This window comes from Siniperca chuatsi, linkage group LG17 (assembly GCF_020085105.1).
Source record: "Siniperca chuatsi isolate FFG_IHB_CAS linkage group LG17, ASM2008510v1, whole genome shotgun sequence".
NCBI classification, from domain to species: Eukaryota; Metazoa; Chordata; class Actinopteri; order Centrarchiformes; family Sinipercidae; genus Siniperca; species Siniperca chuatsi.
In genome coordinates this window covers 23033171-23051319 of record NC_058058.1, presented here as the reverse complement: position 1 = coordinate 23051319, position 18149 = coordinate 23033171, and the positions used below count along the sequence as shown (strand labels likewise).

Here is an 18149-nt window from a genome sequence, read left to right as displayed (position 1 = left end):
CCAAAGAGGCTAAGGATGGCTCTAAGACTTCTGCAAGCATGGAGGTGGGGGAGAGACTTTGCCCACTGTAGGCGAAACTGTGTGCAGTCCTGGGACTAAGATGGTCTAGATGATGCACTAGCTGCTCACCCAGTTGTTGTTTTGTTCGGTTTATTTGTTTGGTTTTTGGTTGAAGCACTGCAGGGCAGACCCATGGGCTTACCATGGGATGGGTGCTAGGACCCATGTGGAATGGAGGGGAACATGGCCTGGATCATATCCCTCCAGTGGACCGGTGTGTTGCCTCACTGATTCCCTAACCAGTGTGCAGATCTTCACAGCAGCCCCTGGATTATTGGGCAGCCCAATCTTAGGAGGCATGGGCTTTAAAAACAAATGTCCCAGGGTTATAGGTTGCATTGACGGCTCACTTTCTGTCACAGGAGATTGAAGATTGCTACACTCGGGGACAAATGCCAGTAAAGAGGTAAATCCACATTCAGAACATGAAGGGTTTTATTCAACACATTTTCTAATACCAAAGAAAAACAATACTTTGAGGCCTATTCTAGACCTAAGAAGGTAACCACATCCTAAAGTCCTCCCTTTTCGGATGCTTCATACAATCGACAAATTTCATATACAACTTCAGGAGAGTGGTTCATCACTATAGACCTCAAGAAAGTCTACTTCGTTATGTTCCCATTCACCTGGAACACAGACAATTCCTTTGCTTTTCCTTTTAAGGTAGAGCGCATCAATTTGCCCTCCTTCCATTTAGTCTGTCCCTGGCTCCTTGCATTTTCATAAATAAAGGTGGCCTTTATAGTAATCTGCAGGGTGTAAAGATCTGGACCTGGGTGACTGGTTTATTTGCGCCTCCATGTTCCAGGAAGAAGAACAAAAAACATCCATGGTCCTCACTCATTTTAAGGCACTGGAAATGTCTGGATCATGCAGAGGATTTGGAATCGTTATGGGGAAGGCCAAGTAGAGCTTTTGACAGACTGCACAATCCATTGTCCTCTGTGGTTTTCTCTGAACCACAGAGCATGCACAGCGTGGCAGCTTTTAGGGCACAGAAAGAAAAACAGCAGAGGTTTAGAGAAATGCAGTTGATATAATGATGTTTGCAGTCTGTTAGTTTAATTCTCGTTGGCAGGATAAACATGGACTATAAATATTAATGTTAATAGATTCACTGAGACTGAGACCGACCCGCTGGAAGTAAAGTGGTAACAGGTAGGAGGCCTGAAGTACGGAAGGATAAGTACTAATTGAAAGTTAAAGCAAAAAGACGAGTTTTCAACTTAGATACAAAGGTCTCAACAGAGTCAGACTGATGTCAGCAGGAAGATTATTCCAGCCCAGTATTCTGAGAGCAGAGAGCACGGGATGGGACATTAGGTTTAATGAGATCAGAGAGCTAGGATGGGGCAAGCCTATTTACAGAAGTCATTAGAAGCACCTTAAAGTCTGATCTGACATGGATTGGGAGCCAATGAAGTGAAGCTAAAATGGGTGAAATATGGTCAAATTTTTTGGTTTTAGTTAAGATCTTAGCTGCAGCATCAGAATCAGATCAGAAATACTTTATTGGTCCCCGTAGGGAAACTCTTTACATTCTGAACCATTTAAAGGCCAGACAAAAAAACGTTACAGTTCTTCATTCAATCAAATTCATACATTTTCTTTAAATCATAGCCACATTGATGGAAGGCCAGTTGGTGTGTGTCACCTTAGGCAGACCTTGAGCAGGTCACCCTTTTAGCCAATGGCAGGGATGAACTATATCATATATATACTATATCAATCTTTCTGGTAATGGCGTTGGCAATAGCCAAGTGTGTGAATGAACTCCATGCACTTTCCTTTAGTCCTACATGCCTTTGGTGGAAGGCAGAAAATTCATGTGTCACACTGTGGCAAATATTTCTCTCTCACCAAAAGTCCTGTCTCCCATGTTAACCAGGAAGAAAACATACCCCCCTCCCCAATTTAGATCCAAAGTGGTGGAAAGGGCCGACTTGTGTTCAGTTCGGGTAGTACAGCTGTACAAGGCAACACAGCTTCAGCTGGCGTTCAGACTGTAAACGGCCCCTCATTAAATCAATGAAAGGTGCTTCGCTGGTGGCCGTTGGTGTTGCTTCAGGTACCGGTAACACATGAAATAGAATCCAGGAATTTCAGCTTGACTAATAGATCCATGAGTTTGAAGGCTTATCAGGAGCTAAAATACTGCACAGCAGTTTATAATAGTCAAAAACAGGATTTACAATTCTGGAAAGTTATGGCAGCAATTATTTTATCTTTCGTCACAACGTTCGCAAGGTAAACTGTTGAAATACAACCTTCTCGTTACAATGTGATCTACCATAAATGTATACTTGCCGGATGACATTGTGTTGCGTTCTGGTAAAAGTTGAGCAAGGTTGAGCCAAACTTGCCAGATGACCCTGCGTTTTGCTGGGGCCCGTCTGTGTTGGCACCCCTGCTGCGTCAGTGGACTGGCCTCATTCAAATGAGTGACTTTTTCACACAGGGCTTACGTCATTCTGAACGCGGCTTTAGGTGGTCAGAGCAGCTGTTTGTGCCACAGTAAAAAGAGCAAGGGGCAAGCACTGTCTAAACAAAGGCTTACCAACATGTTGTTGAGACTATCAAACAGGCTTGATAGGCAGCAGTAATATCTTTTTTTCTTTTTTCTTCCATTTTTGAGTTAAAACCCTCCATTGCTTCTAGTTCTAATTTGTGCAATACAGTTTGTTTTGCATTACATTTATTTTTTTTTGCTTTAACTCGCATTAAGTTTTACGTTCCCTCGCAATATTTTTTGCATTCCCCAGATCCATTTTAGGAAAGTCTACTGTTTTCTGTTTCCAATGTTCTTATGAAATAGTTTGTTGGTCCAGTCCAGTTATAATACACTGCCAGTGTAGGGAAAGGCTCTGCAGATACTACAGAACGGAGAGATGATCTGACACTTACTGCTCATTAGTCCTTTCAAAAGGCAGAGCTTCAACAGTATACAGCCACTGGCTCAGCACAGCTGAAGCTGCTCTGCCTTGCCGTGGTGGGTGAAGCTGTTGCTGTGGATATGGATATGGTGTTTGCTCGGACTACGGCTGCATTTGTGGTTGAATCAATGATGCTATGGATATGGCTACGGTAGCTGTACTGTGACTACTCTTTACTGCTCCTATTAACATTAGCCATGAAAGCATCGTTAAGTCACTCACCCCCTCGCGCTGTGGTCAACCAACGGTGGTCTATTAATACATAATACTATCTCATAATACAGCTCAGCCTTTTTCTGTGGATCAGAAGGAACGCAAAACTTAAACTTAAGTATTGTGAGGTAATGCAAAATGTATTGTGGGGTAATGCAAAACAACTGCGTTACCCCAAATTCTTTTGCATTACCCCAAAAGAACGCAAAAGAATTGGGGGCTCCGTATGTACCAGTGCCTCAATATTAATAACTTTAAAAGATATTTGTGAAATCAGTCATGTACTATGTTTTGTTAATTTAAAACATACTAATAAAGAGCTTTCTATTATAAATGTCAGTATTTTTGTACATTCTTTACAAAAATAAGACATCTCTAAATGACTCCTGTAATAGAATCAGGATTATGTTATTTGATGGATCTAGCTCAAATGAAATACAGTATACCTGCTGCCCCCAAGTGGTCATGAACGTAGCTTAGTTTGCATTAAACTAGCTGAAGGACAAGACAACAAGGACCCTGCATACGCTCTCTGTTTACAATGTGTTTACACCCATAGGTTTGTCATACACCAGATAGTTGAGCTACTGGTTCTTTATCTCAAGTATAAACATCCAAGCCATACTGCTTACAGTGTGTGACAAACTCTATTGTTAATTTAAGCTAACTTGGTACTTGTTACTTACTTATGAAATAAGTAGGGCGTTTTTTATAGTGTTTTCCTATTCTATTGACCTGATCTGGTAAGAACCTTTTTGTTACTATTTTGTTAAATGACGTATTTGTTGTAATTATGTTGTAGTGTGTGCATTATTGGGCTTCCATAAGAAAAAACTGTCATCAGCTAACTAGAGTGTGTATTGTTTATTTCATGGTTGCTGCTGTGGTTGTTAATGAACTTTTTGAATTGATAAATACATTTACATATGTTCTGTCCCCTCCCGCTCGCTGTGATCACTCTATATTGTGTTTAATGTAGCCAAACAATGATTTAGTTGTAATAATTTACATGTTTTTTGTTTCTGTTGTCAGACTGTAATTTTGGTCTTCCCCAGAATCAATTCTGGAAGTGTTTATAACTCAAACATCTGTTGACCACACTTCTACAGTTGTGAATAGTGAAATATTCTCCATTCCTATTATAGTCAGCTTTTTCAATACCACAAAGAAATATCGGGGTACTCCTCACAACGGCTCAGTACTGAACACTATCGCACCAATCATTCATTATAGCAGAAACATTTTTAACTGAAGCCTGGTTGACTTCTACTGCTTCAGCTACGTTGTTAAGAGTCTTCTCCTAATTTCACCTTTTCTCTAGTAATTTTACCTGCACTTGCACTCTTTTGGCAATTTTCTAACATTTGAATACTTAGTAATGGTTATCAAAGTACAACAGACTGTACTCACTGTGATTGCCCCCCCAAACATGATGGCAACTTCTTAACTGGGGTTTATGATTTTATGTCCATTGTTCTTAGCAGTCATGATTAAAATCATTTTACTTGGTGATTTTAATTTTCATGTCAACAACTACACTGATTCGAGGGATTTGGATTTTTTAGATCTTGTTGCTAGTCTCAATCTTGTTCAGCATGTACAGAGTGCCACCCACATTCATGGAAATACACTGGACTTAGTTATTACAAGGGGTATTGATGTTGACATTTCATCCATTGCCAAGGTGCCTTTCTCTAAACATTTCGGTATGACATTTTTAACACCACTCTCTCTGAATCACATGACCGTCCAAAGACTGTCGTTGTGAAACGTAACATTAACTGAAGTTATTGACAAATTTTCAAATCTGGTAAACATCTTTCCTCCATCCACCAGTGGCTCAGGTGATGACCATGTGGACAATTTTAATGATAAATTAAGATTCTCATAAGAGATACAGTTGTTCCTGCACAAACAAAAACAAGGCAATTGATTCGCAAATCACCATGGCAAACTATTTTTAAGGATCATAAAATTGACAATAATGCAGTCAGGAAAGAAAGACAAGCCTAGAAAGATTAACTCATCAACTCTTAGATGCGAAGATTTTGCTTAATTTTTTTAAAAGAAAAAATAGTCTTTATTAGAGCAAGCATTGTAAATACAGACACTCAAATGACCTGGGATCTCCCTGCCCATCGTCCCCCATCTATGATGTCATCCTTTGATATAATGTTAGAAGATGCCATCAGTGAAGAAATTAGCAGGATGAAGTCTTCCACGTGTGTCCTAGACCCCATCCCAACCAAACTCTTTAAATCCTGCTTCAATAGCCTCTCCAACGAAACAATAAGTATAATAAACTCCTAAACTACTATTTTTTTCTTTCTGTTGTGTTTAATTTCTCCCAATCCCATTATTCATATTTGACTCTTTTTTATATTGTGCAAGCATTTGCTGTTGCAACAACCAATTTTTATAAGGGCCTCACAGAAGTTTCATATTTCCTTACTATGGTTGCACCATTCCTTTGTTGATCATATCACCTTGTTCTGACAACAAAGACTTTTCTTTTCCCTAACCAAATTTCATAAACTATTAAAAACAAAAAAAGACATCTTTGAACATCTCCTTTATCAGAGTTAGGATCTTCCTTGCTCTCAGATGGATTTAGACAAAGTGAAACATACCTTTCTGCTGCCCCTAAATGTTGATGAAGGTACTTTTATTTGAGGCATATTTACTCACGTCAGGAGCAGAATTGGTTCTCTACTTCCTCTGGTGAAAACCTCAAAGATGATATTGTTCACCTCACTTGCAGATGTCAGATATATTGACCCTGCTGTCTGACTCTGCAGTCCGGCTCCAGTCTTACTGTATATTAGTGTGTACTGGTCCATACTGCACGGCTCAGTTACTCACTAAAACCCTGAATCAGCTCAATTGTGGCACTGTTGGACTCCCTCCCACATTCTACTGTCTGACTCACAATAGAAGGGGCCAGCCTGTTTCCCTTGTGATAAGTTCCAAATTAAATTTCATCACTACTCATTAGACTTAATGGGACTTAGCATTTTAGCCATAACAATACACAGCTGACCTGTTAATGAGTATGATGTCTTCTAAAACAAAAAATATCGTAGATGCTTACAATTTGGGGAATCTGGATAATTTCAAATTGCTTACTGTTGCTGGGTGGTCTAGTGGTTAGACAGAGTGTGTCAGAACTGGACTATCCCAGATTGAATCCCCTTGGCAGCCATATGTCACATTGAAGTTTACTTGAGCAACACTAAACACCCCACCTCATTATTTATTGTGTCCCTCACAGTGAATGGTTCTTTGGAAGGAGAGGCAGCTAACAAAATGTTTTTGCTTTTTTCACGAATTTCAGAGGAGCTTCTGGTAAAGGGGAGAAATTTTGTAAATGTGCCATTAGCAGTCATCAAGGACTAAATGTTTTAGCCATGCTAATGAAATGGCTCTAGGGATCGCAGTGCTAAGCTGTTGGTATGTCAGGCCAACATTTTGGTACAGACTGAAATATCTCAACAACTATTGCATGGATTGCAATACAATTTTGCAGACCCTGTCCCCAGTCCGCAGTGACACTGATGACCCCCTGACTGTTCCTCTGGTGCCACCATGAAGTTGACATTTCTGGTTTATTAGTAACATGTCTTGACAAGTATTAGATGGATGGTGGTGAAATTTGGTAGAAATATCTATGGTGCACAGAATCCCAATGACTTTAGTGATCCCTTGTCCAGTGAAACAGCTCACCATCTACTGGATTTATTGGCACAAAATCTTCTACAGACATTCATGGTTCCCAGACAATATATACTACTGACTTTGGTGAACTCCTGACTTTTTCTCTAGCGCCACCATGAGGTTGAATTTATGGTTTTGAATTAAATCTCTTGACAACTATTAGATGGATTACCACAGAAATTGGTGCAGACGTTCATGTCTTGTAATCACTGAATTGTAATCACTTTGGTGATCCATTAACTTTTCATCCATCAAGTCAAAATTTGAATTTGTCTGATATTTTGGTTTATGACCAAATAACTGCAAAACTAATGACATTCCATCAGCTGTGCTTTGTGTTTAGTGCTAATTAGCAAATGTTAGCATTTAGTTCAAAGCACAGCTGGGCCTAAGTACAGCCTCACAGAGCTGCTAGCATGACCGTAGACTTGTTGTCACACACCTTGGAATGAGACAGAATCCACAGAGGCTGTAAAGAAATAATCAAGAAAATATGTCAAGAGACAGAATTGGAGCATCAAAACTATTCTTAGAAATATTCTGTTACATCTCTAGACCTTCAGGTGTGTAGTGGTGAAGACTGCTCCTCCACTGTTATACTTGTGGCCACACACACTGCAAGGCTCACTGTGTGTGCTGCTGCTGAGTGATGTGGTTGCTGGCCTGGAACACTAAATCTTGTACGAGGAATGAAGGCTTCCTGTGCCCCAGTGGATCCATTCTCCAGAGGCATTTGTATGCAGACAGCATGCTCAGGGTAGAATGGTTAGAAAAGTCCTGTTGGTTGTAGTCATCACTTTCGTCAAAATAAGTTCCACTGTACTGCAGTACTGACGTTCTGATCTACACAGCTGCTACGCAAAATATCCTTGGCTTTTGGATTTCGTGACCAGCCCACATTGAGAGAAAAGTTCAGTATGACAGAAAGGTTAAAGTCTGTCAAAGCCTTGAAAAAGTACATGCCAGAATTAGACCAGAAATAAAGGACTGCAGGTCCGACATAAAATGCACTTTCCAGCACCTGTACCACTTCAAATTGTGTTATACCTAGCATGTCTTGTGAATAACTGCCATCTTTTTACATTTACTGATGACATCACATCTTTAAAATAAGATAGAGCACTAAAGACAGTGTTTTACACATCCTGACCTATACAGGTTTGTACCATCAATGATAAGCCAGCCAGCTGGATAGACAGTTTTGCAGACAGGAATTATGATACATAATATAAATGCCTCTTAATCAGGGTTATAAAACACATTTAGACAGCAAGCAACATTTGTAGATGTAAAAACAAGGAGAACTTCATTCCAGCCTGGATCTGTGAGTACAGCTTCCAATGTTGTGTTCACTGCGACACTAGACGTGCTTTGAATGGGGAGAAGGACAAATGGACACTGGCTGGCTTAGAAATGTTTGTGCTAATGTGCAACATTTACTTTGAGAACACACAGTATCTTATTCATTGTCAGCAAAGCAACAGAAGAAGTTTCTTGGTGTTACAATTAAACAAGTAAATAATCTGTTTTTAACTTAAATGGAGATGTTCATCTTTACAATGTGAGGAAACCATCCAAAATAACTGGAATAAATCACAAATCAACCATTTCAATGATCTAGAAATGTTTGAACACCATTCAATCAACACACCCAATAACATGCACATGTCTTTCTAGTAAATTCTGCAGTATTTTACTGGCAGATTTTAAAGCTTTACCATGTTTTATAATGAAAAGGCTTTATGCTGAGACGTGATAGAATGCTGTTTGTCATATGATGCCCAATATGCATGTGCACATTAAAGACCCTTAGGCCTATAACACAAACACACGTACTTGTGTGTGCTTTTGTCACACGCTCAAAAGTACACACGTTTGCTTTCAATGTAACTCTTTTCACCAGTCATACACACACACACACAAACACACAATAGACAACTGTGGCTGCATAAGGTAAGCCAGATACAGTTACCTATAAGAGACCAAACACTGCTTTTTAGAGAGAGAGAGATATGTGGGGAACAGTGTGTGTGTGTGTGTGATTGTCTGGAATTCCCTCAAAGATGGATGAAGCTTAACAGACAAAATGAGGTAGAGAGGGAAGAAAAACGGGGGCTAGGGTCTAAGGAGGAGAAAATTAAGACAGAAAAGAAGAGAAAATATGAGCGGAAGGGAGAAGGACAAGAGATATTAAAAGTGTAAGTGAAAGTAGCAGACTTAATTACTATAAATTAAAAATATTAAAAATATAAATATTAAATATGATCTAGGGGTAAATGGAATATTTAATTTTAGGAAAATATTAATACATTTACGTGTCTTTAAACTGCACAGCCAGTGGTCCTCAGTATGGAGGGAGAGTAGAGTCAAGTTTACCAGAATAAAACATCAATATTTGGAATATGGGATAATATACTAATAAAGTGCAATGTCAGCTGATATGATAGGGGCCTCCTGCTTTATTAGCTGATCTGTCTTGAAGAGGGACCCTGTGACAAAATCAAGTTATACAACTTTCATTATTTGAGCTAATACTGTGCTTACACGGTCTTTCAGCATAAGAATACTGTACTCAGGTGTGCACAGAGAGGAATCAGGGGTTAAAGGATAGGTTCCCATTTTTTCACAAGACTCAAGTGTCAATATGTACATTAAAAGAGTTATTGGTCGCTGTAATCCTTCCTCCTGGGCATACTGGCCGTGAAAAGATCCCCACATAACTCGACTCCAGTGTAAGAGATTGGGGATGCAATCCGACATCCTCCTCCTGTGCAAAAATGCATTTATGTTTATGTTAAGCCTGAATTAATATAAGGCATTGGCAGTCCAGGTTAATTAAATCTAGTGTTTTTGTTCCAGTTACATACTTTTTTGGATAAAATTCCCCCCGAAATAGCCCTCCACCATGGCTCAGGAAGAAAACACGAAAACTTTGCACTAAAACAACTGTAACTTTGAAAGACACCCACTCGATTTGACTCATTCACATGCTGAAGTCTCACATTAGCTTTGGCCTAACTTTATAATGTATTTTTAAATAGAACAAGGACTGCAGTATAGATGGAGGAATGATTACAACCAATAACAATTAAATACACCAATAACTCTTTCAATATATAGATGTGTTTATTGCATTCAGACACAGTTGAAACCACGTGAACCTATCCTTTAATAGGAGCCCATCAGCATATTTTTGCCACAGAGCCCTCAGACAGGTAAGTCCTGCCGGCCATGATTCATGGAGGCTCCACTTAAAAAGACTTCAGTCTGTGCCACACAGCAACCTCTTTAACCCACAACGTCCATGTTCGCTGCTTACTGTTTTTCTTCTGGGTTTGACTTTTCCAAAAACCTAGCACTGCGAAGAATATGCGACCATAGCAGTCCAACATTTGATGTGAAAATCTATGTCTTTTATTTTGAAAGCAAAGTCGCTGAACTTCCTTGCCTTTTAATCGATAACTGTTCCGCTTGACGCAAGCGAGAGGACGCAACTCACAGGCAGACACAAAGGGAGCGGAAGGACCTGCAGCAATGGGAATCAAACTGTACTACACCACCGTTACCGCCTCACGGACGGTGAGTCAAGTGGCTGTAATTTAATGAACTTTACGTTATGTTTGTGTTTTCGGCTCCGGTGGCAGCAGCTAACAGTGCTCAGTCCAACAGACACACCCAGCACCCTATCAGTAATAGCTACTTCCTGACTAACAGTGCAGTGGGCCTATGCTGCTCAGCGCCCTATTATATCATTACTGTAACGTCAGCATTACCAGGTTGCAGGCGTAAAGACGATGAAAGTTATCAGTTGTAAATGTACGGTAATAAAACATAAAGGACATGCAAAAAAAAAAACGAGCCACGAGGCATGATTCCACCTCATTTCCTTTTATCTTGGTAGTGGGGAGGTGTTTTTTCTTTATCGAGCATGTTTGGCTAGCTATTTTTGCAGACCTTTCTCCTCAAAAGATGGACCGTATTACTTATCCTAAACAGTGACAGTATCACAGTGTCATGTTGCTACATAAGGCTGGCCGGAATAGCGAAGTGTAGCGACCATATGAATCCGTTTCCTGTATCGAGAACTGTACGCCAAACTTTATGTACAAAAATGGCAATTTAAGGTTGCCTTGCTTATGGCAAATAGAAATAGTAATGTTAAGGCCTTATACAAACAATATGTATTTATCAGTTCTGCATACATCAAATACACTAAAAAAAACAGTTGTTTTAACGGAATTTCATCTTTTGTAAGTGGCACACCTGCTACTCAATCGTCTTGTTCCAATTACGGTAACTTAGGTTGGGGGTAAGAGGGGCATGGGAACCAGTAATAAAATCCGAAGAGCTGCTTGGTAGTTTATATGTGCCGAATTGACCAGTAGACCCTTTAATCCAGGAAAAGTCTGACATTTATATTATTTGATGTATGTTTTGGTAAAAAAGCAGGATACCTTTAAATATTTTGACTTTGTAATGAAGTTTTGCTACATATTTCCATAGAATATATTAGGATGAATGGAGTAGAACAGGTTGACATCCATACTGTCTGCAGTAATCAATAAAGTGAAGCTGTAAACCACAACGTCCTTTTTGTAGGAATAATTTTTGCAGCACTTCATGAAAACAGTGTATGGCCAAGCACAGGGCCAAACATCTGGTACCTATTAAGTGTGAGGAATTCTTGTAGTGAAAAAGTTTTGTGGCGTGCATTAGCTTTTAACCCTCTCATGTGCAGTAATGCTGCTAGATAACCTGCTAATTTCTGGTTTGCTGTAGAAGCCTTTAGAGCAAGATTTTGATTGGTTATAGACACCCAGACTTTCTGCTGGCTTCAACACCTGCTGCATTTCTGTGTTCTTCTGTCCTCCTATTATTTTCATGTAGTTAAAAAAAAAACTTAATTATTAGAGAGCCAGAATCAGAGGAAAATCATTTTCTTCTTCTTATTTTAATGTATATATTGGTGTATATTTACATATTTTACTATAGCAAGACCGTCCTCTCTGTTCCTAAATGAAAGCATACCCAAGAAATAAAGGCCCATAAAAAATAAATCCCACTAAAATATAAATCCATTTGTCTTATGCACTTTTATAATGTGTTTGTGTTTTAAGTTCACTTTAAAATGTGCTTAGTCTGTTAATACATATTATGAATTGTTTTGCAATGGTATTACACATCAAAGAGTTGAATGTGTGATACTGTACACGCAACATTTCTGGAAGGTTTTCCTCTCTATACCACTTAATTGGCTCAGACCTAAATATAAATGAAAGTCATGTTTCAAATCGAATTGCTTCCTTTAAAAATATTGTGCTTTTGAGCTTTTAACTGTTGAGTCCTCTTTCGCAATTTTGTGAAACAAGTAAAAGCAATTCCTGTTTTCAGTTGAAGGACGTGACACTGGCCTGGCAACAACTGTGTGTGGCCAACTAGGCTGAATGCCACAGCTTGAGTGCTTCTAGTTAGTGCTGTGTTTAGGTGTGGTTGCTTTTACAGACATCCCTTCCCAACTTCCTCAGTCGCTCAAAAAGATAGTAGCGCATTCACCAGGTCTATTAATCATCATCCTGAAGTCAGATAAAGCTGCTTTTTAAAGATGCATAGCCTCAAAAAGTACTTTAATCATATAGTGTTCTTGAAAAATGTCTCTATAGACAGTAATATTACAAGGTTTATTTGAACATTCCATAGAAGTTGTTTGATGGCCTTCATCTGCTTGTTATCTATAAAACTGAATAAAATTCCTACAGCATGACGGCCATCAGTCTTTTGCTCCACTTTGTTGTTAGAAATGTAGTCAATAAAAAGGAGGATTTGAGTTGTGATGGCAAATGTCACTATATGCAGACAACATGCTCAGGGCTGAATGAATTCACTGGCTCCTAGTGGTTATGCCGGGGTTGAGTACATTTCTGATGGTTGCTGTTGTTTTTCAGGTGAAGTCTCAACAGGCAGAAGTGATACGGATCCTTGACAGTAAAAGCATCCAGTACGAGCTCATCGACATCTCTGTGGGCGGGGAGCTTCTTGAAGAAATGAGAAGCAAAGCAGGGAACCCCACCGCAGTCCCTCCCCAGCTTTTCAACGATGACCAGTACTGTGGGGTGAGGAAAGTGCACACACTTGCCACATTATAAAAAAAACGAAACAACAACTCTCCAGCCGTGTAGTATACATTTTTAAAAAAAAAATGTTACTATATATTTTTACTGGCACGTAAGTTATGACATTGTCACAGAAAGATGTCTTGTGCAGTATCTGGGTAAAATGGGACCAAAAGCCCCTACTAGCTAGTGACAGACAGTAAGTGACCTAGACTTATTTTATTTAGTGTGGAATAGTTAACATGTAAATGGAAATGTGTGTTTGTTCATCTTACACCATGAATGATTTATCTGACTCGTTTCTGCTGCACTTGCTGGTGCAGCATTCGCTAAGGTGAAGATTGCCGTACTGCACATAATAAAAAAATATATATATATATATATCTATATATCTCAACAAAACCCAACACCTTAAAGGTGCCCTGTGGAGTTTTCTTGTAAACAAACAAAAGTTATATTTACATTCAGTGTTACTCACCAAAACGCACTGTGTGTCCTTGAGGTCTAACGGACTTGGTGAATGCATATCCTTCCTCATAAAACATTTGCAAAGTCGATTTTTATTTAACGTTTGACCTGCATTGTTTACATCCATGTTTACTAGTAATCAGTCTTCTTCTTTCCTGCCTTTGCAGGTGCAGTACTGCGTTTCTTGGCACATTACCGCCACCTGTTGTTGAGTGAAACCCAGGTTTCCTCGTGCACGAGCATGACAAACAAAACTGAGACCCACTCACAGAAAAACTGCTCCATAGCACTACCAGAGGTCAAAAACTCCACAGGTTACCTTTAAAGTTTCTCTGACAAGCAACCGAGTGGTGCCAGAGACAATTTCCATCTCAAGTGAATGCAGCATAAAGTCACACTTGTGTATTTCAAATGACTATAACAGCACAGCACAGTGCTGAGCGTGCATGTCAGTGTCATCAAAATGTAAAGGGATGTAGTCTGTCATGGACAATGTGCCGCTTGTGTAAATGTCAACATTAGTCCATATTATAGCGTTGTTTTCAGCCACAGCAGGCAGCTGTTCAGAGTGAAAAAGCTGTAAAAAGCCTCTGTACACTACCTGCTCAGCACCAAACAGCAGCATTTAGCAGCTAAAGAGCCAGATATTTCCCTCAGGAGTTGGTAGAGACCAAAAATAGAGCTAAAATGAGAGTGGATGTTGAACTTTTGTTCATCAGGTGGCCAGAAATTGAATGATAATGTTGCTCCGTAACGGCTGGATGTGTATTTAAGTAACTGTTTGCTAAAAGTTCAAAGTATTGTCAGTGTTTTCTTGTTTCCTGCTGCCCCAAAGTGACCAGAAACAATCAGGTTTAAATATCACATCAGGCATGATTCAGAACTAGAGTTCACACTAACAGCTTTAAGATATCATCAGCCATTGTGCCCAGAAATATAATCAATATTGTAAGTTGATTTGAAGTCGATATTGCATATAATATTACATACAGGAACACAAACTGTGGTTTCAGTAAAGAAATGACAACTCCTGTTTGAGCTCTCTGTTCACCATAAATTACAAGCAACCTAAAGTTAGGAGCACACAGGTCATGGTCTATATTTTTTGCTAATTCTGCACCTAGACGGCTGTCATATTAGAATTTCGATGTTTTCTTGTTTGCTGATTGACACTCTTCCTCTCCACAGAACTATGAAATGTTCTCTGAGGCGGTGGAAGCAGATACAGTGGATCAGTTTCTGAAACTGGCGTGAGGAGGGCAGAGTGTAATTCTCCATCTTAACTCCTTTCCTCCAACCACCTACCCATCCACCCTGTACCCAAATGGAGAGCCTTTATCCAGTCTCTCTCTACACCCCTGGCAGTGTCCACCCACTTTCAATGCCATAATGAAGAATGCCAAATATCTATCTAATCAGAAGACACACATTCCCCCTACTGCTCTATTAGACTTTAAATCAGTCTTAATCAGTTTTATTTTTCTGTTTTTTCTGTTCTTTCCATTGATTTCTTTCAGACCTTTTCCCTGTCTGACAGACTAGTGTTACTAAGTGCTCCTAGTCCACTAGGAATCAATGGGGTGTCTAAATGTGCGCTAATTAGGTCGACTAATCTTGGCTGTGGCCACATGATCGCTGGAGATTCAGCTAATCCACTGGATGACAACATTCAACCCAGAATCTTCCTGATCCTCTGCAGACCAAACACACCATCATCACTCAGTCTTAACTACTTTGTTGTCTTTTTCTGTAGCCTTCAAGTTCCCATGTTGTACATGACTGCACACTATTTGTACTTCACATGGATGCAAATGCACACGGAAGTAGCAAGGACTGTAATGTCCTTTTAAACCCAATCAATCAAGAACTATAGCAGCCAAAGGACGCCTTTATGGCGTGGACAGCCTTTTGTGATTTTGGTCCATTGGTCACCTTATGCAATATATGGCAAGAAGTTTGGTTCTGAAATGGGAACCCACTGTAGCTCAACGACGTCCTGTCCTGATCTGACCTGCTTCTAGGGGCGACAGCGCCACCAGAACTCAAAGTGTATTCGATTTGGCAGATGTTGAAAACACAAATGATTTCAATGAAACTAGTACTTGTCTGTGACACGTTAAAGGTGTACCCTGTGGCGTTTTTTTGTAAGCAAACAAGTTATGTTTACGTTCAGTGCTTCTCAACAAAAGGCATTGTCCTTGAGGTCTACCAAACGTGTTGAGTGCATGTCCTTCCTTACATTTGCAAAGATGATTAAAAAAAACAAAAAACAAAAACTTTTTAAATCGTGCATTGTTTACATCCATGTTTGCTAGCTTGCAGCCTTCTTCCTCTCTGTCTTTTTGAACACATTGCTGCTCTTCTTTGCGCGTTACCACCACCAACTGTTGATCTGAATAGCATGAAGCTGGTGGCTGGAGTGTGTATCGCCTGTGTGCATGATACCGACACTCGTAAAACCATTGCTCCACAGCGCTACTAGTGGTCAAAAGCTCCACAGGGTACCATTTTTAAGCTAAGCTGTAGAAATGTCTAACAAAGTTAAAGCCAGATAATGTGTTGGTGAGTCAGAAATGTTCAAACTGTACACATTTAAAGTAATTCTTGGTGACAAGGGCCGTAGCTACCATTTAGTACACGGAGATCATGCCCCATGTATTTTTTTTTTTTTCATATTTAGTGATTTTAGGGACCCGTGGGGGCAATAAACATACTGAAACATACACATGGTGGGTATTTTATCGGCTGACCCGGTGATCTGTGTATTTACATTTACATTTTATGTTTAATTTGGGAACCAAACACTCTCATTAGATCAGTTATAATGGTCACCAATGGGCCAAACTTATTAAAAAGGTTGGTATACTAAAAAAAAAAATCAGTGGTAGAACATTTCAGTAGTAGTTAATTTTAGCATCCTGTGGAGCAGGATGAACACATTTCTTAATGTCACATTTGGTGCCAATATGCAGTGTATCTGTAATGCGCTTTTGCAGGTGGATATTCACTGTAGTATTAGCCCTTTCCTGCCATCTTCTACATTTTCTATAATCTGTATAACTTGAAAGCTTGGTTCCTGGCACATACAGGTGCTCTTTATTGTCGACTGACAGGGCGAAAAGACGGCAAACATTTAGAAAGGAGCATTTCACGTGGCTAGACTGAAAGGATGTGAATCTTCTAGCGGTCAACCCCGTAGCTTTCCCTTCCTCTGTTCATTTTCTGTTACACTTTCACTGATTGTCCTGGGCATGAAGATGCAGTAATGTGACTATGCACTGAAACCCTGCCTCATTCTGAACACAGACAAAAAGGTCAAAGCTGGTGTGTTGAGATTGACCTGACTCAATCTTACTAGCCTTAGGGAACACTCACCACATGGGAAAAATGAAGGCTTCACTTATTTGTGCTTTTATGTATGTGCATTCATTCAGTTGATTGATCTCAGTTGAAATATAATGTTCATGTATTGGGTCGCATGTCTTTTTTTTTTTAAATTGCGAACAACATGGTTTCCCTCTCTAACTGTCAAACCCCCTTGCTTTCAAAATTGTGTTGTTACGGTTTGGGATCCCTAGTAATGACGGCCTTCACACACAATGTTTGTGCACTGTTTTGTAAGTCGATGGTTGTAGATGTTTGCCTGTTATGGATGTATATTCATTATAAATCATGTTTTAGACATTCCATGTCTCTCTCTGAGATCCTGCTTTGCTTTTGGACCAATTCCCCTTGGCCAAAAAATAGGGAATAAAATGCTGTTGTCTTCCAAGAAGATTGTGAAGTGATTATGGGTTAAAAAATAAATAAAATGGAGTTGAATCTACCAGTCTGGATTTTTTAAAAACTCATCTGTGGGACCTAACTAAAAGTAAAAAGTATTCCAAAATCAACTCAGGCATCTTGAAACTCTGAATCAGTGTGAAAAAACATCATTAAAATGTGTCATTTTCTATTCATAGTCGTCACAGTGGATTTTTACAGGATAGCATGGGGGCATTTGCTCACCCACAAGAAGGTCGTTTCTAATTTGCAAGTTAGTGGAATATTCTGATTACCAGTACAATTGCATACATGGATGACATCTTCCACACACTGCATCTGCAGTGTCAGTACATCCATAGCAATGTGGAGTGTGAGCCACATATTTTCACTGAACCATTGTATACAGACTTTATTGTCAATATGTTCTGTATAATTATGAAATATGACATCAAGTTTGTAGACACGGACCTATTTTATTTGTCTAAATTTAAATGTATAACTAGTTTCATATGGTTGGCTAATATGAGGTCAGTCATATAAAGAAGTTATTCAAATTGACAATCAGTAGGAAATCATAGTACATTTGATTATGATGAAGAACATATGAATATGAAAAATATAATATGAAGTTAAAATGCACAATTTATATAGTTAATCAGTTTTGCTCAGTTGCAGTACCTCATTTGTTCTTTAAGTGGAGCTGATGTAGCATTTCATGTTAGACTTCTACCTTTGCAGAAGAAGAGCAAGACGATGACGAAGAAAAAAGTAATCAGGCTAACGAGAGGACGCAGGAAACAAGGATTTGCATTTCAAAATAAAAGCAAACTCATGCGGCATGAGCAGGAACTATCGATAAAAAGAAAATAGTTCCTACATGAAA

General features: G+C 39.3%; 1 protein-coding gene across 2 annotated transcripts; it reads left to right on the top strand.

The window, feature by feature from the left end:
• The first annotated feature begins 10276 nt into the window (after positions 1-10276).
• Positions 10277-17327, top strand: sh3bgrl3 (SH3 domain binding glutamate-rich protein like 3). 2 transcript variants are annotated; one of them, XM_044171388.1, is made up of 3 exons: positions 10277-10502; positions 12866-13033; positions 13669-14001. In XM_044171388.1, the coding sequence occupies exons 1-3, from the start codon at positions 10458-10460 to the stop codon at positions 13711-13713; spliced, it is 258 nt and encodes an 85-aa protein (XP_044027323.1). In that variant the 5' UTR covers positions 10277-10457; the 3' UTR covers positions 13714-14001. The 2 variants fall into 2 exon arrangements, with proteins under 2 accessions (XP_044027323.1, XP_044027322.1); XM_044171387.1 differs by lacking the exon at positions 13669-14001 and adding an exon at positions 14690-17327 and having other exon boundaries at positions 10343-10502.
• Positions 17328-18149: the final 822 nt, after the last annotated feature.

What these genes read in the sequence shown, in the direction of transcription:
- sh3bgrl3 (XM_044171387.1), top strand. Translation starts at nt 10,458, where the DNA reads ATGGGAATCAAACTGTACTACACCACCGTTACCGCCTCACGGACG. An exon ending in CCGTTACCGCCTCACGGACG is followed by an intron (nt 10,503 to 12,865) that starts GTGAGTCAAGTG and finishes GTTGTTTTTCAG; the next exon opens with GTGAAGTCTCAACAGGCAGA. An exon ending in ACGATGACCAGTACTGTGGG is followed by an intron (nt 13,034 to 14,689) that starts GTGAGGAAAGTG and finishes TCCTCTCCACAG; the next exon opens with AACTATGAAATGTTCTCTGA.